General features: G+C 35.4%; 1 protein-coding gene across 1 annotated transcript in view; it reads left to right on the forward strand.

The window, feature by feature from the left end:
• Positions 1–5,416: 5,416 nt before the first annotated feature.
• LOC136031934 (tetratricopeptide repeat protein 19 homolog, mitochondrial-like) overlaps positions 5,417–20,506 on the forward strand; it is a 31,043-nt gene continuing 15,953 nt past the window's right edge. Inside the window, exons 1-3 of the mRNA XM_065711931.1 lie at positions 5,417–5,512; positions 16,076–16,249; positions 19,709–19,861. Of these exons, the coding sequence (XP_065568003.1) occupies positions 16,196–16,249; positions 19,709–19,861 (207 nt within the window). The 5' untranslated portion in view covers positions 5,417–5,512; positions 16,076–16,195. The remainder of the gene's footprint in view (positions 5,513–16,075; positions 16,250–19,708; positions 19,862–20,506) is intronic.

A 20,506-nucleotide genomic window follows, 5' to 3' on the forward strand; every position in this document is an offset into this window, starting at 1 on the left:
TGTATGGGAATGTAGGCCACTTTTATGGCCTACATTCGTATCCATTAATGCTGATAAAATGTTCAAATATTGTTTATTATTTATGCTAAGTCTGTTGCAATGGCCGAATAGCGTTATATTTCAGGCGTCACATCATATTCTTACCTGTACAAATACAGAAGGGGAAAGGAGACATTTAAAAAAATATTAAGGGAATGTCTTTTCCGGGGGTAATTTTCATTTTTGAAGCATTGCTGTGCAAAATATATGCTTAGGTGGAAAGCCAAGGGCTGCATGGACAGGAACTCCCCTAATATTTAGGTTATATTCGAATTTAATACTTAAGTGAACTTAGTAAATATGCAAAAAAAATAACGAAAGTAAAGAGTAACATTAAAAATTTAAAACAAACGTAAATTTATTTTATATATTTTCGTATATATTTGTTTTTTTTTGTTTGTCGGTTTTGCAATTTCTTATTATTTGGTAGATAATAAATATATAGTAATAGTCAAATAGTTCATGATAATGAACTGTAAGTAAGTAGTGACGTGGCTCAACAGTAATCGACAGTCTAAGAGACAGGATTTTGATGACAATAGAAACATCAAAAGAATCAAATATTCATGCTGATTCAAAATACATAGAGATCACTAAGTTTAATATTACCAAAAATTACAAGCCTGAGAAAATTAGCCCAATTTTTTAATGGGGGAATAACACCCTTTGAACATTAAGTGACCTTAATGAAAATCACACCATCAGATTCAGTATATTAGAGAAGCTTACTGGAAAGAATTCAAGCTCCTATTTACAAAATGTTGAAATTTCGCATTTTTTCGCCAGAAGCGAGATCACGGATGACAGTTTATTTTATTTTGTTTTTGTATGCAGGGGTAATTTTATCGAACCAATGGTCCTAGAAGATAGGCAGAGAACTGATTCAAGCTGAAATTAAGACTTCTAGGATCTTTCTTACGTGATTAAAATATTGAGGGACAGCTAGGCCCCTGGGTCTAATAATTATGCTTTTGACGATGACATGACCCTCAATAGTTCCTGGCGGAAGGTCTGTAAGCAATACAATTGCGGTAATACAAGAGGAATTGTGTCGAAACAATGGTCTTAGAAGATCAAGAGAGGGTTCATTTGAATCCACCAAAAGGCTGGGGGACAGTTATAACTCCAACCCAGCCCAAGTTTAACTGTTTGTCACGGATCTACTTTTTAAAGTAATAAAAAACGTTAGCATAAAGAGCGAAGTGTTGAGAAAGGGGCGGCTCCTGTAATATACGACGCTCCTTACTGTTAATTGAAAACATTCGATATGTTATAACGATGGTAAAGCCGTCATATGAATCCCAATGGGTATCCGTAATGGTTGTTCAATGATGTTGCTGGTATTGTTTTTGTTAATAAATTTATTTATCCCTCTCCATCTAAAAAAAGAATTATGGTACAAAACATTGAGGTTACTATCCCTTTGGTCTCTTATTCTTTATATTAAAGTGACTTTTTTTCTTGCTGATTTTAGACTAAGTGCTCTTAGAGAAGAAGAATGTGATTAAGAGAAAAACAAAAATTATCACTGTGCTTTGTTGATGAAAGATCATATTTATTTTAATCTACCTTTAACCAATTGAAAAAATCAAATTTTCAGTTCAATGTTTTGAAAGGCAAGCGGTAAACAAACAATTTTGAAATGTCAGCTAGCTATGTATATTGAATTAAATAAAAAAAACAAGTTTTTTAAATGAAAGTAAGGAGCGACATTAAAACTTAAAACGAACAGAAATTACTCCGTATATGAAAGGGGCTTTTACTTCTCAACGCCCTGCTCTTTACGCTAAAGTTTGACTCTTTCTCTTAACTCTAAATTTTAAAACAGTAAAAAACTTTAGCGTAAAGAGCGGGGCGTTGATAAGGAAAAGCCCCTTTCTTATACGGAGTAATTTCTGTTTGTTTTAAGTTTTAATGTCGCTCCTTACTTTCATTTAAAAAACTTGTTTTTTTATTTAATTTCTGAACGTTTTTGAATCAATGCATGTTTTGATTTTGGCTCTCCGCAGAGGAATAATTAAAATGAAATTTGTATATTTTTTTTTTGGCTAAATGGCTTTCTCATAATTTTGATCGAATGGTTTTGAGAAAAAAAGGGCGGAGGAGGAAGCCTAGTTGCCCTCCGATTTTCGGTTAATTAGAAAGGCAACTAGAACTTCTAATTTTTTACGAATCTTTTTATAAGTAAAAGATATACGTAACTTATAAATTAGCTTACGTAAAGAACTTTTGTATTCTTATGTTTTTATTACATATATGAGGGGGTTCGTCCCCTCGTCAGTACCTCGCTCATTACACTAAAGTTCAAATTGTTTCCCAATTCATTAAGAATGACCCCTGAATTACAAAAGCCGCAGAATAAATAGTTGAAATTACTAAAAATACTTTGGCGTAAAGAGCGAGGTATTAGGAGGTGGTGAACCCCTCATATGGGTAATAATTTTTGTTCGTTTTAAGTTTTAATGCTGCTGCTTACTTCCAGCTGAAAGAAAACTTTTCCATTGTTTTTTTAAGTAATACTTGTAAATCCTGCACTCCCTTCATGGAAATTTTCTTCCCCCATGACAAATTCCTCGATGGAAAGTTCCCCAAGCATATTCCCCTCTTCTCAACCCCTACCTCCAACCGAAAAATCCTCCTGAAAACGCCTGTACACTTCTCAATAACCTTTACTATATGCAAGCACTGGTCAAAGTTTTGAACTTGTAACCTTTGGGGACGTCTTTGGGGGAGTAAGTCGTCCCCAAAGACATAGTAATAAGGGTTTTCGACTACGCTGAATAAAATGGCTATCTCAGACTTTTGATCCGTTGACTTTCGGAAAATAATTAGCGTGGGAGGGGGCCTAGGTGCCCTTCAATTTTTTGGGTCGCTTAAAAAGGGCACTAGAACTTTTCATTTCCGTTAGAATGAGCCCTCTCGCAACATTCTAGGACAACTGGGTCGATACGATCACCCCTGGGAAAAAAAATAATTAAACACGCATCCGTGATCTGCCTTCTGGCAAAAAATATAAAATTCCACATTTTTGTAGATAGGAGCTTGAAACTTCTACAGTACGGTTCTCTGATACGCTGAATCTGATGGTGTGATTTTCGTTAAAATTCTATGAGAATATAAGAATTTTTCTAAGAATTTATATATTATATATCATTAAGATAATAGGGGGTGTTTCCCCCTATTTTCTAAAATAACGCAAATTTTCTCAGGCTCGTAACTTTTGATGGGTAAGACTAAACGTGATGAAACTTATATATTTAAAATCAGCATTAAAATGCGATTCTAGATGTAGCTATTGGTACCAAAATTCCAGTTTTTGGACTTTTGGTTACTATTGAGCCGGGTCGCTCCTTACCACAGTTTGTTACCACGAACTGTTTGATAATATATAATCAGGATATTAAATGAACAATTCGAAGCCTAGGGCACTAAAAGTTTTAATTCCTGTTTGATTAAGCCTTCTCCAGATATTTTAGGACTACCGGTTTGATACGAAAATCCATGGCAAACAAGTAGCAAAGAAACATATAAAAATGTATTCGTGATGTTCTTTCTTGAAAAATAATGTCAAAAGACACATGAAAACTTTGCAACAGGGTTTCGTCATTTGCAACACCTTACGATTCATTTTTCATCATGATCATTTGCCGCTCTTGGAAAGTTTCTCCCCTTTTTCATAAGTCTGGTGAATTTTCTCAGGCTCGTAGCTCTTTGTAGGTAATTTCAAAGTTGTTAACTTTTTGTATATTTGAGATCAAGGAGGCACTCTCGTGCCTCTATAAAGAGGCGACACACGACAATGTTAAGCGATCTTCGGTTCCAGTGGTCGCAGAGAGATGGGGAGGAATGCATTTCGTAGTCCGAGCTCCAACTAAGAAACCTGCAAAATTTCATCCCCCTCCAACTTTTCCTTCATGGGGAAAATCTGGCCGAAAGTTTCGACCCGTCAACACCAGCCCCCCTTTAACGTTGTCCGATCGGGCTGAAATTCACAATTTAAGGTCCCCTAGGGCCCAGGAGCTTATCCGCAAAGTTTCAGCTTGATCCGATAACTCCTTCCCTGTTTTCCAGAAACCACGCATAGCCACTTAAAATTCATGTTCTTTTTTTTCCTAGACGCCTACAAGTCACATCCGACATCTGATCTGGGTGTACGAAGACTCATTCGATGCGGAATTCTCCGAGTAATTTTCCTGGAAAGTTTCGTAGGAAAATCTTAACCCCCCGAAAATTTCGACCCTCCACCCCCCCCCCCCTTTTAACGTTGTCCGATCGGGCTGAAATTCACAAGTTAAGGTCCCCTACGACCCAGGAGCTTATCCGCGAAATTTCAGCTCGATCCGATAACTCCTTCCCTGTTTTCCAGAAACCACGCATTAGCTAATTAATTAACGCATTTCTCTCCATAAGAGCCCATGTTAATTTGAAATTTTTAAAAGTTATTGAGAAGTTATATTTACACACATGCAAGTGATTAGCTCAGTCGGTAGACCGTGGGACTTTTAATCCTCGGGTCAAGGGTTCAAGTCCCTTACGGGCGGTTTTTTTTCACAACATCAAAAAAATTTTGATAACACCTGGACAGCTTATCATTTGAGAGATAACAGAATATTAGCTTCTTATGAGCAAAAGAAACATTTCGGTCATTCTATCTATTTTTTTTCTATTTTATACAATGATTTAAAAGCGGGGGGGGGGCGGCAGCCACCCAAGTTCCTCTCCTAATTCCTGTACGAGGAGTACAGGAATTATTAAATTACATCCACCATGGATTGTAGAAAAACGTACAGAAATAATATGAAAAAACTTCGTTTTCTTAAAGAGTTAAAGAGGCTGCGTCCCAAAGTCGAACCTTAAAACGTACAGGAATTAGAAGAGGCAGTTGGGGGGCTGCCGCCCCCCAAACCACCAGCTTTTAAAGACTCTTTTGTACAGGTTTTTTTTGTGGGGGGACTTCATTGTTACTAATTACTAGTTTCGGCGCAATGGTTCTCCTGTCCTCTTGTGTTTAACATTTTTCGAAGTTATTCCATTATTCATTCATTTCAATTTTTTGTTAATTAAAAGAGGGCCTTTCCGAAGCCAAGAGCGGGGGGTTAGCAAAAAAACAAAAAACCTGTACAAAAGAGTCTTTAAAAGCTGGGGGTTTGGGGGGCGGCAGCCCCCCAACTGCCTCTTCTAATTCCTGTACGTTTTAAGGTTCGACTTTGGGACGCAGCCTCTTTAACTCTTTAAGAAAACGAAGTTTTTTTCATATTATTACACTTAAAGTTCATTACTCGAATTTATATATTGGTTTCAAAACTCTTTTTTTTTTCAGTTTCAGTTACTATTTAGCCTAATCGCTCCTTACTCACAGTGGTTGGGACGTCATCTAATTTCCTTTTTAAATGTCAAATTTTAAATCGTTCTAGCGTTGTTCAACGTTTTGACTTCGTCTGTAAAACTTCAAAAACAAGAATATCACTTGCAAGTAACTTCAATCTTTTTTATTAACCCTGCTTTGAGAATTTTTTTTTAAAGCTTGAAGACACATTTCTAATGTTTTGAATATGATTATTAGCCGCCTTAGGACTTTTTTCGGTAAAATTCTAGTTAATTGACTTTTTGCTATCTCAGAAAGGGTTTAGGTTGGGAAAATGAAACTTTCAGGGATGAATCTCCTGACTAAAGTTTGTCCTGGGAATGTATTTTGAAGCAACTACCTCCACTTCTTATCCCTCTGGAGGGCTCTGACCTTTGATGACCTTTAAAAATATGTGTGTTATAAAAGTGAAACCTTGCAAAATAAATCTTCTGCTTAATTGAAGTACAACAAAATTGTTTTCAGCTTCATAACTTTTCTCAGTTCCATTTTATAAGGTTTTAAAGATATGCAAATAGCCTACATTTCCTAAATTTTGAAAAAAAAAACATTGATGCAGCTCAAAATTCTACTCAAATAACAGGAATTGCATTTTCAGAACTGAAGACAGAGAAAAAGCAACTAGTAACTGAAAATTAAGGTAAAATGTTGTTTTGTCAAAATTTCAATATGTATAGACCTGTCATGTAGGCAAATTTCAGGGCCCTCTAGAGGGAGAAGGAGTGGAGATGTGCACTTTAAAATACCTTCCCAGGACATACTTTGTTAAATTTATAGTTTACAAATTAATTTTATCTAGGATGAAAGAGAATACATCAATTGTTTGTTTTTTATGCTATTTCATAATTTTTTACTGCTTCTGGGGGAGATTGTATTTTGAGCCCTTAATAGGGCCCCAAACAGTCCTTAGCAACCAACAGTTAGTAAAATGAAAAAGAACTGTCCAGTGTGAAAAACTGCCATTTGTAGCTGATTCAGGAATGGTAATTGTTATTATTCTTAGTCTTTATTATAAAATATTATTTTGAAAAAAATTGCAGAAGTTCTCAAAAAGAGGCTGAAACCCATCAATAAGGCTACTAGTATTGTATGGTAAAATTCTAGTCAATTGACTCCTTGCTATCTCAGAAAGGGTTTAGGTTAGGAAAATGAAACTTTCAGAGATGAATCTACAGACTAAAATATGTTCCAGGAAGGTATTTTGAAGCAACTGCCTCCACTCCTCCCTCTAGAGGGCCCTGACATTTGATGACCTTTAAAAATATGTGTTATAAAAGTGAAACCTTGCAAAATAGATCTTCTGCTTAATCAAAAGAGGGAGAAGGAGTGGAGGTGTGCACTTTAAAACACCTTCCCAGGACATACTTTAGCCTGTAGACCCATCCCTGAAAGTTTCATTTTCCTAACCTAAACCCTTTCCGAGATTGCAAGAAGTCAATTAATTAGAATTTTACTGGGACTGAGAAAATGTAGTATTATTTTGTTGAAAACAACCAGGAAAACAGCACTGAGAAAAAAACATAGTATTGTTTTCTTGAAAATGACTAATAACTCATGCTTTAATTGAAAATTTCTCATTTTAAAGAGCTTAGTAAGTGCTTAAATTTGAATCTGTGATAGAAGCAATTATCATATTTATAAAGAGTATAAAAAGGCATCAAGTAGTATGTTCACTTTATTGGTAAGTCAATAATATGAACTGTGATATGTTTACCCAAATGGCAGCATCCCATATGGGCTGCCCCATATTGGGGCAGCATCCCAATTTTTTAGTGAGATGGCTGTTACCATCTCACTAAAGAATTCCAGAATGACACAATTCTCTTAGAGAATAAGTGGTTTGCTGTAAGTGTCTGGGCTCTTTTCTGGATGAATTTCAATGAGTGACCTCTAGTCCTCTGCTGGGTATCTAGTTGGAGATAAGAAAGAGGGTTGTTGCTGGTTAATAATTACTTAGTCAGAATTGTGTCTCCCTTTGTCTTCTATAAACTAGTGAAGTTAACTTAAGTTTTTGTAATCTTGCTAGATAATCTAGACCTTTGCACCCTTCTATACATTTTGTGGTCTTTTGTTGACTGGATCCAAACAAAACAACATCATCATTCCATATTCTATGACAGGCTGAACTAGGGCTTTGTATAACTTTAGCATGGTCTATAGAGCTCTGGAGGAGATTTTCCATTTTATTAATCCTAGTCTTTGTGATGTTATGCCAACAATCATTCCTCTATAGGATGTAAATTTCAACTTGATATGAATAATCAGCCCAAGATCTCTATCTTCAGTTGCAGCTGGAATTGGCTGGGTTGTGCATTAGTTGAACATATATTGTATATTATGTATATTATTATTATGTATATGTATATTATTATTGTATATTAGTACTTATTGTATATTCCCAAAATGGATAGTTTTGCACTTTTTAATATTTAGTTCAAGGCAGCAACTCTCTGCCCATTTAGAGAAAGAGTCAATAACAGCTTGTAAGGTGGTGTTTGCATTTACTGGGCCAAATGTTTTAGAATCATCAGCATATAGGCTCAGCTTATTTAGAACTAAATATAGGGCATCATCAATATAGATATTGAACAATGTTGGCCCAAGCACAGTACCTTGTAGAACTCCACTAGTGACTGTTGCTATTTCAGAAAAGAAAGATTAGCCTCCATCACCATGAACCATGACCATTTGCTTCCTGTTTTTCAAGAAAGCCATTATCCAGCTGATTACAACTGAATTAATAGCAAACAGCTTTATTTTCAGTCTTTTGTGGCACACTTTTTCAAATTCCTGGGCAAAGTCAAGAAGCAGAACATCTACATCCGCTCCTTGATCAATAAGTTCAGTTCCATATTTGTAGGCATTTAGGAGGTTAGTTTCATCAATTTCCTTTGTCTAAAGCCATGCTGTTTTGGGATGAGCAGCTCATTAGAAACTAAGTGCTTAATTATGGCTGAATTCACAAGACTTCCCAATACTTTACCCACAGCTGATGTTATGCTAATAGGTCTGTAGTTCTCAGCCATATCCCTATTACCTGCTTTGTGAATATGTGTGATAGGTGCCAGCCTTCAGTTGTAGGGTGCTACTGATGTGTCAAGTGATTTCTGGAATAGCTTAGTTAGTGGCTCAGCTAAACTGAACAACCTTCCTTCAAAAGTCTAGGGGAAATTCCATCAGAATGTGTTGACTTACTTTGATCCAGCTTTTTCAACTCCTTACAGACAAACCCAGAATCAAGACTAAGGGGTGGCATAGGATTATCAATTTGGTAATTAGGCTCTTCTGGTAGAGTTGTATCATCTGGGGTTATGAATGCGGACCTGAACTATTCACTTAGTAGATTTGCTATGTTCTTAGGGCTGGTAATCAATTGACATTGATATTTTAAATGGGTTACTTAGTGTCTATCTGAGTTTTTTTTCAGATGCCTTTTTCCAAAATTCTTTTTTGATTTTCTTTTGTCTCTGTTGCCAAAAAATCTTCATATTCTGTAGTTATTTTTCTGTCAAGTATCTATGGTGGTTTCTAGCATGTTTGAACTTTTCTAGTTTATCTAGGGCTAAAGATTTTTTTTTAATTTGTCCAAGTTTTCTCTCTTTTTTTTTGTTGACAGCTTTGCATACATCTTGGGAGATAAATGGAAGTGTTCTTGGTTTTTTTTTTTTCACAAGTTTCACTGTTTTATGTTTTTCAACTGTTTCTAGCAATAAAGTTCTCATTTCACTCTATGCACTTACAATACCTTGTTTTTCAATGAAAGACCAGTCAGAGTTTGTTAATTCATTAGTTACTTTGAGGTTGTCCACAAACACATGTCTTTTAAATTTATGTTTTCTAGGTGGAAACAAGCAATGTGTACTAAGGATGCACACATGATCACTATGCCCAAGTGGTGGTAAATCTTTTACTGATGAAACATCATCTATATCATCCACTATAAGTAAATCTAAGAGTATGGTTCCTGGTTTGCTTGGTATCATGTATTAAAGCTAACTACCTAACAATTCATTTTCATATAAACACTCAGGAGAGAATTGTCTCTAAAAAACTCTGTCCCAGATTTAGGGAAATCTCCCCCATTTGGTCACTTTATATCTGCTAAATTGAAGTCTCCTGTTACTATCATATGCTTTGAAATTGACTAGTTGGTTTATTGATCTTGTAATAGCAAGCAAGGATTCATCTCTACTAGGTGAACTGGGGCTGTAGTAAACACATCCAAAAGTCACAAAGTTGCCTGGGATGCAGATTTTTAATCATATTTGTTCAACCCAAGATTGAAAATTGTAAGTCACTTTGATTTGATTCACTTGCAAATAGTCTGGCATTACAAAAACGTTTTTCATTTAAGCAATCAGGTAGATTAAGTTTAGGGCTTACATGATTAAATGATTCCAGAGTATTAGACAAACAAGAAGCTGCTGAGGAGTAAGAAGTTGGTGTAGACTTCCTAGAGTAGCTAAATGATAATATAGTATTTAAACAATTAACAAAGGTAGAAGGAGATACAGACGTTAATGGGACATTGGAGAGGTTGGGGGATTGCTCCAACTAGTAAGTTTTCTTTTGAATGATGGCACCCTTATGAATTATCAAATCTGCCTCTCCTCTAGCTTTTCTGCATTTTAACTCCTCAACTTGAGCTTTGTGCTTTATTTGATCTTCCTTGGGACTATTATCATAGAAACTGACTGATCCTTTTGTTTCAAAGGATTTCTGTATTATTTGCTTTCTAAATTCAGTTGATGGCACATAGAAAAGGAGAGGAGGGGTGGTTACCAGACAGTTGATGGCAATTTGAAAGTCTTTTTACTTTGGCTGGGGGGAGGGCACCAGTGTCAACTCCATAAGTGCATAACAGATAATTATACAGGAAAACTACATCATCAGTCTGGGTGGGGATTCCATATGCAACAATATTAAAACGTCTCTCAAAACGCTGGCACTCTGAACTTGCTATATGACAAACGTCAGTTCCAGTTAAATGGGCTACAGGAAGTTGAGACAATGGAGAAGACACTGTAGAAGCCACTAGGTCCTGAACAGTTGAAACAGAGCACACTGACTGTAGTGGATTTTCAATCTGTGATACCCTATTGGTAATATCACTAAGCTGAGCAGAAATGTCACTGCAGAGATATACTAATAATACTAATGAAAATAATTCACTAATTACCATTTCTGAATTAGTAACAAATGGGAAATTTTTGGTATGAGTCTAGAATTGGGGCTGTTGAGAAGAAAACATGTTAATAAAACAATTTTTACTTCATAATTACATGGGCTAATATGTAATTCTGCATGATATGCAAACTATTTCATAGTATGTTATAGTTAACCCATTCCAACTACAGCTCTGCTTTACTTCACCCCCAAACCCTCCCTAATGTGTAAATATAGGCCTGCAGCCCAAATTAAATTGCCAATTCATTTTGCCATTTATCACTCTTGTTTCAACCCATGTACCCATAAATTGAATCAACTGTGACAAAACCAAAAACCAGAAATCACATGGAAAATTTATAATTTGGGCTATAATGATAAATTTATTTTAGGCTAACAAATTTAGTTTGGGCCTCTAATAATCTTCATTAAGATATGTTTCCAAGGGGGATGGGTCTTCTACTTGGCAGGTTAATATATAGGAAATGTTCAGCATTTTTTTCTGCAGGATGATTTGGTGACCACACTGAAATTTTCTACTCACTTTGGCAATTTTACCACACAGTTTAGTGCTCAGAAAGTGCAGTTTAAAAAAAGTTGAAAGTGGCAGAATTGATAAAATGTGAAAATAGCAGAATTATATTGAATTTGACAGGAACAAATCATTGCATGTAGAATATTTGACTTAGGAATAATTGATTTATAATGGAGTGGGAGGTTTTTAACCATTTATTTTAATCTATTTCAAGCAGAAAAAATCAAACAGTTCATGTTAACAAACTGTAGTAAGGAGCAATCCGGCTCAATAGTAAACAAAACTCTAAAAAATGGAATTTTGATACCAATAATTACATCAAAAGAATCGCATTTTAATGCTGAATTCAAATATATAAGTTTCATCAAGATTAGTTTTACCCGTCAAAAGTTACAAGCCTGAGAATATTTGCCTCATTTTCGAACATAGGGGGAAACACCCCCTAAAGGTCATACAATCTTGACGAAAATCACACCATCAGATTCAGCGTATTAGAGAACCTTCTTGTAGAAGTTTCAAGCTCCTCCAGTTCCAGTTCCAAAAATTGTAGGGAGGTATATGGACTAACAGCAAGTCCTTTCACCTCTTTGACTTCTTCTCCAGAAAAACTAGCTACTGGAAGCGCTATTCTCCTCCAGTCTGCAAACAATGGATATATACGATTATGAACAATAATACACTGTTATTGATTGTGGGAAGTGCGAGTACCTGAGCTACCTGTCCCCAGCAGTTTAAGGCACTAGGCCGGCCGGTACCAATACGGCTCTTCCTACTCATTCCTGCTCTCTTCTGCACAATCAAAAACTATGGATAAATCGCGTCCCTTTAAAAATTGACTTCTTCAAGCTTTAATCTTTATTAAACAATATTTCTCTTCTTTAAGGTATCAATTGCTGCCTTAAATATCTTACGATCAATTTCCCATGGCAGGTTAGAATCCAGGATAGCTGTATAAGTATTTGGAATCTTAGCCCAGGAGCAGAAACGCTTAAGAGCAGCAGTCTCCTCACTCTGAGCCTGGCAATCAAATAAAATATGCTGGATCGTTTCCTCTGCTGAAAAGCAGATTCGGCATAAAGGGGAATGATGTAGCTTCCAATTAAATAACAAGCTATTTAGAAGTAGGGCACCTGATTTCAGCCGGTAATATAGCACTGTATTTAATCTTGTATGAAATGGAGATAACATTAATTTACTGTGATTAACTTTGGATCTTTGCCTGATAATATCTCGTGAATTGAGGTCAGAGGAAGGACTAGGAGATAACATGGAAGCCTTTGCTGCTAGAGAATCAGCCATATCATTATATTTTATACCTTTATGACTAGGAACATGTTGAAAATAAACTTCATTTTCCTTGATCCTATGTATAAAAATGCGGAATTTCGCATTTTTTTGGCCAGAATACAGGTCATGGTTGCATGTTTATTTGTTTGTTTTTTTGTTGTTTTTTTTTTCCCAGGTGTGATCGTATCGACCCAGTGGTCCTAGAATCTTGCGAGAGGGCTCATTATGACGAAAATGAAAAGTTCTAGTGCCTTTTTTAAGTGACCAAAAAAAATTGGAGGGCACCTAGGCCCCCTCCCACGCCAATTATTTTCCCAAAGTCACCGGATCAAAATTCTGAGATAGCCATTTTATTCACCGTAGTCGAAAAACCTTATAACTATGTCTTTGGGGGCGACTTACTCACAGTCCCTGTGGGAGGGGCTACAAGTTACAAACCTTGACTAGTGCTTACATATAGTAATGGTTATTTGGAAGTGTACAGACGTTTTCAGGAGGATTTTAGGTTGGGGGGGGGGGGTTGGGAAGAGGGAGATATGTCGGGGGAACTTTCCTTGGAGGAATTTGTTGTGGGAGAAGAAAATTTTCATGAAGGGAGCGCAGGATTTTCTAACATTATTAAAAAAAAAAAACAATTAAAAAATAAACATGAAAAAGTTTTTCAACTGAAAGCAAGGAGAAGCATTAAAACTTAAAACGAACAGAAATTATTACGCATATGATGGGCTCACCTCCTCCTAATACCCTGCTCTTTACGCTAAAGTATTTTTAGTAATTTCAACTATTTATTCTACAGCTTTTGTGATTCAGGGGTCATTCTTAAGGAATTGGGACAAAATTTAAGCTTTAGTGAAAAGAGCGAGGTACTGACGAGGGGTTGAACCCCCTCATAAATGTAATAAAAACATGAGAATACAAAAGTTCGTTACATAAGCTAATTTGTAAGTTACATATATCTTTACTAATAAAAACATTTGTAAAAAATTAAGTTCTAGTTGCCTTTTTAAGTAACCCGGAGGGTAACTAGGCCTCCTCCTCCGCTCTTTTTTTCTCAAAATCATTCGATCAAAACTCTGAGAAAGCCATTTAGCCAAAAAAAAATAAATATGCAAATTTCGTTTTAATTATTCATCTGAAGAGAGCCAAAATCGAAACATGCATTGATTCAAAAACGTTCAGAAATTGAATAAAAAAAACAAGTTTTTTTAACTGAAAGTAAGGAGCGACATTAAAACTTAAAACGAACAGAAATTACTTCGTATATGAAAGGGGCTGCTTCCTCATCAACACCCCGCTCTTTACGCTAAAGTTTTTTACTGTTTTAAAAAGTAGAGTTGAAAGAGTCAAACTTTAGCATAAAGAGCGGGGAGTTGATGAGGAAGTAGCTCCTTTCATATACGAAGTAATTTCTGTTCGTTTTAAGTTTTAATGTCGCTCCTTACTTTCAGTAAAAAAAAAAATTGTTTTTTTATTTAATAAAAATCAAGGTTTCACCTTTAAGGGATCAAAATTGAAACTGCAACAGAAGCGAGTATTATACCTAAAAAGATGCATCAAATTGTGCATTTACCTTGTTCCTAGCTAAGTAATAGACAAAAAAGCTAAGTAATAAACTTGAAAGTTCTTTCCAAATATAATAATTCTTGCAGTTGTAGTTGTATCAGCTGAAGTTAGACTAATAGGTTCATAATTCTCAGGCTTGGTGCAAACCCCTTTTGTGAATACCAGCATTATTTTGGCTAATTTCCAGTCTACTTGTATTTTTCCTGGACGTAAATGATGTTTGGAAAAGTTACACAGGGGCTCTGCAATCATAGCCATGGTTTACTTCAGTCTATGAGCAGTTAAGAAATTAAACTATTGGAGTGACAAAATGGTCAATGCACCATTGCATGATGCATTTAAGAGAAGCCTTTAGCAGATGGTAGGAGCATGATGATAGGCCTTTTAATTATGACTAGTTTCCTCCATAAGCCATTGAATAACAATTGGGTGCTTCGTCATTTATTAACTTTTATTTTCAAATACATCTCCTGTGGTGGCATGTAAGTGGGTGGTCAGCAACACTCAATTTTGGCTGTATGTACTGGTCATCAGAATGTAATTTTTAGCAATTAACTTGAATACCACTTCTGCAAAATAAGGTTTCATGGGATCCTGTCAAGATTTTGTATTTGAATCTGTTAGGTGGAAAATTATAAACAAATAACAATCTTCCAGTCCCATCACAGTAAGTTGCCTTTTCAGATTTGTTGATTGTTTCTGAAGTTACTTTAGACTTAGAAAAACCTTTTTGTTCCAAATTTGGATGGTTTGGATCAGGAAGAAATAATGCTGTACTCTACCAAAGGAAGTGTTCAGTAGCTATTTTTTGGAGTAGCCAGATGTAGCACATTTTGACTGCTGAAGGAATGGTGTGAGGATTTTGGAATATAATGGACTGCAAACAAATGTTGCCTCTCCTGTATTTTCATAGTAGGCTACGGTTGGAAGCTTGACTACTACTACTAAAAATTTGCTGCAGCACCAAGCTACCTAATGTCAGCACAGCTGCTCACTCTCCTTAATCTTAATCTATTTATAAATTCCCTATTTACACCCTCCCAAGAAGTTCCAGTTTTCTTTAGATCTTTTCCTACAAGCTCTTCCCACCCGTTGGAGGTGACCTGCTTTCTGTTTGGCCCTAGATGGATGGCCAAAAAGGATTCTGTCATCCTTCATCTGCAAAACCTGTCCTAACCGTCTCAACATTTCTCTCATTACAGCCATAGAAATTGGGATAAAATCAGATTTCTAATACAGCTTACTGTTTGAAATACAGTCAGTCAGGTACCCAAAACAGTCCATAGACAATTCCTCTACAAAATAGCTAACAAATCCTCCTCTGTCTTCCAAAGCACCAATGTTTCTTAACTACATTTGGCCACCCTTGTCAGTGTATCTTCTAATATTTTAACTTCTTATTGTGAGCCCCTCTCCCTGTAGTATTAATTTTACTATTATAGTACCAGTGTAGAACTTGTTTCATAAATAACACAAACATTGATATGAAGTTAAATTTTTCCTCAGGGAGGTTGGAGCTTGACAAATTCGGTTAAACCTCTTCTCAGTGTGCTGGATGTCCCTCAGTTGAATACTCTTAAGCTTTTTAGGATGACTGTGGCCCCAAGTCGTCATAACTGTGTACCTGTGTTAATAAATAGTTGTCACTGTATTTCTCTAAATTTAGTTCACATTTGTGATCCGTGAGACTGATGGTCATTAGTATATTGGAGACTTAAAGAAGCTATCAACTTACCTTTTTTTGAGATTTATCAAAGTTTATATATTGATTAGGAACTTCGTAATTTGAGCTTGTTTTTTTTTTTAATTTGGTGGTTGGGGAGGTGGTAACGTATCATGTAGGACTATGCTTACTTTTGAATTTGGTGTTAACTGTTGTTTTTTATACAAAAAAAAGTTGTATGGCTCACAATTGAAAAAGAAAACAATACTTGTTAATCTTGGAACATGCACTGAATTTGTCTCTGTGTCATTTTAACTTTGATTGCAAATTTCACAGCTTTAGCTTAATTCAAAATACATTTAAACTCTCTGTTTCTCATTTCCCAAACAATTATGCAGTTGATTACCATATTTCAAGTTGAGAAACAGACATGAAGAAAGCCCTATTAATTTTTCAGGTTTCAACTAGATAAAACTTTATACAAGTTTTCCTTGAACATTTTGGAAGTACCCTCTAGTGCAAGCATCAGGATAACCTGTCAAATATAACTCAAGGTTTTTGAACTGTCTGTGATATAATGAGGTTCAACTACTCCCATGTTGTACGGATTGCAACGTTAGCTTCAAGAAAGGTAAAAGTTAATTTTAATGCGTCATCTTAGCTTTTACTGTGTCCCAAAAATGTATACAATGTGATTAGTTTTAAAATAATTCTATTTGACATACATTTTATGTTGGATCTACATACACCATTTAATCTTTTACAAAAGGCTGCTTTCAAATGACATCGATTTTGGTGCAGCTACTTCTGACAAAATGAAAAAAAATAAAATTGAAACATGACAAAAATACTTTGTTTAGTTGTTATGTATTAGTTGTTATGTACATTTTCATTGAATAGTTAAGGTCTTGCACATTCAGTTTCAACTGAACATCTGTCTTTTAAATTGCTTTTAAGTGCTGTTGTCTTTTATGCTACCTTTTCAGGATTATAAAGAATAGTTCTGGGGAGTGATACCAATTGAACATGGGGTATTCCACAAAACCTTATACTCCTATATTCTCTTGTCTGGTAAGATCTAATCAACGTTTTATATAAAATATAATGATGGTAATGCGGGGATTCCCTGATCTTTTTGAAAATAGGACACACTAAGTTGCTTGGTCATTCCATATAATATCAATGGCAAAAAAGGATATTTTTAATGTTATTTTCTCCCATTGATGAAAACTTGTAGGTTGATTCCTTTTAGGGAATTAAGCAGCCATGTAAATTATTTGTTGTACCCTTTTTAGATCTGGTTTCACATCCATTAAAATATTAGCTTTATTATTGTTGTTATTATGGAAGACTAATTCTTGAAGTTGTGTTGCATACATTGTTATTAAATCTTCATTTTTTGGAGTGTTGGTTTCTATTAATAAGTGCTGCTTTGGAATGTCAAGATGGATCATAGGGTCATAATTTCCACATTATTCAAGGTTTGCTCTCCAATTAATTTTTTTTATAGGAATGTCCCCAAAGAACGCCAGTATGGAGACCAGAAGGTATTAATCCCCCCCTGCAAGAAATGAGAAGACAGAAATATGAGAAATATTCTCATGTAAATCTTGATTAAAAAAAAAATGTATAGCATTTGTCCACTGGAAAATTTTCTGGTGGTGCTCATGATCTCTCACACCTCTCCCTCTTTTGTGCTTGTAAGCATATGAATACAATCTTTTGCGTTACATAAAAATATCTGCAATTACATGGGTATTGTCACCCCAACTACCCATATACCTATAGTAACCATAGTCCAAAAATATTCATGGGCATGAAGAGAAATATATTTCAAGACCTCCCCCCATCTCTCTCAAGCTCTGATATTTGTAGGTCAAAGAAAGAAACGAGACAATTTACAGCCAGTCAACCAAGAGAAAAATTTAAATATTTTGGCCGAGACCTCTTGCCAAAAGCCATTTTAATTCTGGAAAAATCTAATCCTTAGGGTTTCCATTTATAAATAAAAACAGGAAAAACTACACAACGATAGATACTTGCACTTTCATCCAACCCCACTGCTTATGTAAAAAAAAAAAGGTGTGGTAATAACCTTAGTTGATTGAATGTTCTTCTGAAATTTGTATAATTCCAAAACTGAAAACTACCATAAGAAAGTTTTATTCGTAATCTATATCTCATCAAATTGCTGGAATCTATTATAGAAAAAAAAAGGAACCGAAAATGCAGAAAACGATGCATTAATACCACTATATCCACCTGACAGTGTCCCTATGAGGGGTAATAAGAAACACTTCACCTTCTCAATAGTTCTCACCCTGAATTTCGTAACTGGGTGACAAACTGGGAATAAGTTTTAAAAAAGTCTTTGTCGCTTTGAAAATTTAAACAAAATATAGGGTTTTCTTCAGCTGTAGAAAGGATAAAACCAGCTCCATTCTAGGTAGCAGTATTAATTGAATACCTGGTTCTTGTAGTTATTCGTATGGTGTGGAAGTTGCAATTTTTAGTGCTATTTTTACTAGTAAGAAGTGATGCAAGGCTTGCCTTTTTGTCTAGGGTCCATTCCTGGTAAAATACGATGCGAGATTCCAAATAAAAAGAGTTACATGTATTCCAATGAGAAAGATTGAAATGTACTAAAACTATTTTCCTCAAGGCAAAGTCACTGATATATCTTGAAAAGGATGTTAAAATTATGTGATTGCAGCATCAAGCCACCTGAGGCCAACATAGCTTTTCTCCAATGTGTTCAAAGCTTGGCTCTTTACTCCCTCCGATGAAGCTCCAATTTACTTTAAATTCTTGTCGATGACTTCATCCATCCGATTTGGGGATGACCTGCTTTTTGCTTGGCCCCATAAGGATCGCAAAAAAAGCACAATCTTTGCCAATATGTCATCCTTCATCTGAAAAACATGGCCTGTCAATAGTAACCTTTGTTTCAACCCTAAATAGTGTGATCGAACTAGATGTTTATCAAAGCTTATCATGGTTGTAGCATGAGCTACAGCCTTGTAAAGAGACAACTGCATCCTATAAGTAATGTTTTAAGATGCGTTAAAAAAAATGTCTAGTGAGACAATTTTTGTCACTAAAAAGTGATTCAGTAGTGATTAAATAAAAAATACAAGTTTTTTTAACTGAAAGTAAGGAGCAATATCAGAACTTAAAGCGAAGAGAAATTGTTCTGTATATGAGGGGAGCTGTCCCCTCCTCAATTCCTCGCTCATTATGGTACATTTTTAAGCACTTAATCTGGTTAAATGGCTCTTGTGTTTCAGGAGTTGATCTTTGGGACAAAAAAAAAAAAAAAAAAAAAAAAAAAAAAAATCAAACTTCAGCGGGAAGAGCGAGGGATTGAAGAGATGCCCCTCTCCAATATATGGAGCAATCTCTGTTTGTTTGAAGTTTCAGTTTTGATCCTTACATTTACTTGAAAAAACTTGTTTTTTTATTGTGACTGTTTTCCAAATAATACCGGGACCTCCCCTCACCTCTCCGTGGAAAATATCCTCCAACTAATCCCCCCAATGCAGAGTTCCTCACGCAGAAAATTTGCGCATAATAAATTTCTCCCGAGGAAAATCCTCCTATACAATTCTCTCCCATCTGAATATTTCTCTTGGACTATTTCTCTTTGGACCACTGGAACATTTCCTCAACATTTGAAATTGAATCGCGAAACGACAAAGATAAGACGAATAAAAAGAATTCCGTTTGAAAATTCCAGCAGTCCCCCTTCCCTCCCGTGTGAAATTTCTCTTGAAAATTTCCCTCTCTTCTGGAAAATTTTATCCCAATAGGAAATTCTTCCGATGGAAAGTTCTTTCCCCACAGGAAATTCCCCTCCCCCTTTCCGAAAAATTCCGTATATTTACCAATAACATACTATCTGTGAACAATGTGCAAACTTCATTACTTACAGTCCTTATTTTTTTTTGTCAGTCCCAGTTAGAAAATTTGTCCAGATCCCAGTTAGAAAATTTGAGATTGCATCTTAGAAAATTTTGGGAAATGTTTTCTCTACTCAGTTTTCTTAGTTATTTATATTTTGTTACTGATTATCAAGTGAACGATATTTCAGAGCTGGAGTCCTCGCAAGTTGTTATTACCACTTCGAGCTGTGCCAAAAGGTACTACAGTCACGATTGGATTATTTAGTTTGTTTTCTACACCAATTGGCAAGCAAGAAGAAATTCTTGAAGAAATGGTAAAAAGGGGGATTCTAGAGTATCAGGTAGGTTACAAAAGGTTTTTTTTTGCGTTTTAATTAACTTGCTGTCTCTATCTGTCTCTTGGTCGCCAAAATTTGAGATGTTTATTCTGACCCCTTCTTCTCATCCAATTTGGCTAAAAATTTGTATATGGTTTTGCTTTACCTCACATTTTAATATTCTGACATATCTGAATCTTAAAAATGCGTAATTATCCTATAATTTAATCACACTTTACTTATAATAGTCAACTCAGGATAAAAGTATTTGGACAAGCATTCTGGCCTTCAAGTTATTTTCATGCAGGAGCAGAGACGACAGAGAAAACAAAGATTTCATCCTGAAAACTGATGCAAATTCCTAAACTTTTAAAAATTTTCCAAAATTTTTAATGTGGTGCGCATTTTACTTAAGTAAAAAACTGTGAATTTGTCATCTACAGTATTCATAAAATTAAGCTTGTATGATAAATAGTTAGATATCTATAAGTAGTTGACTGAAAATATTCATATCCGTTCGCAGTTGACTGAGAACGGATCCGGTCTGGTTATGTCAGTCACGTATCTTATTCTTTTCACCAAGTTTTATCCTGATCTCTCCGCTTTAAGCGTTTTCCAAGATTCCCGGTCCCCCCCCCCCAATGAAGCTGGATCTGGGCAGGATTTGAA

Source organism: Artemia franciscana, chromosome 10 (assembly GCF_032884065.1).
Source record: "Artemia franciscana chromosome 10, ASM3288406v1, whole genome shotgun sequence".
Taxonomy (NCBI): Eukaryota; Metazoa; Arthropoda; class Branchiopoda; order Anostraca; family Artemiidae; genus Artemia; species Artemia franciscana.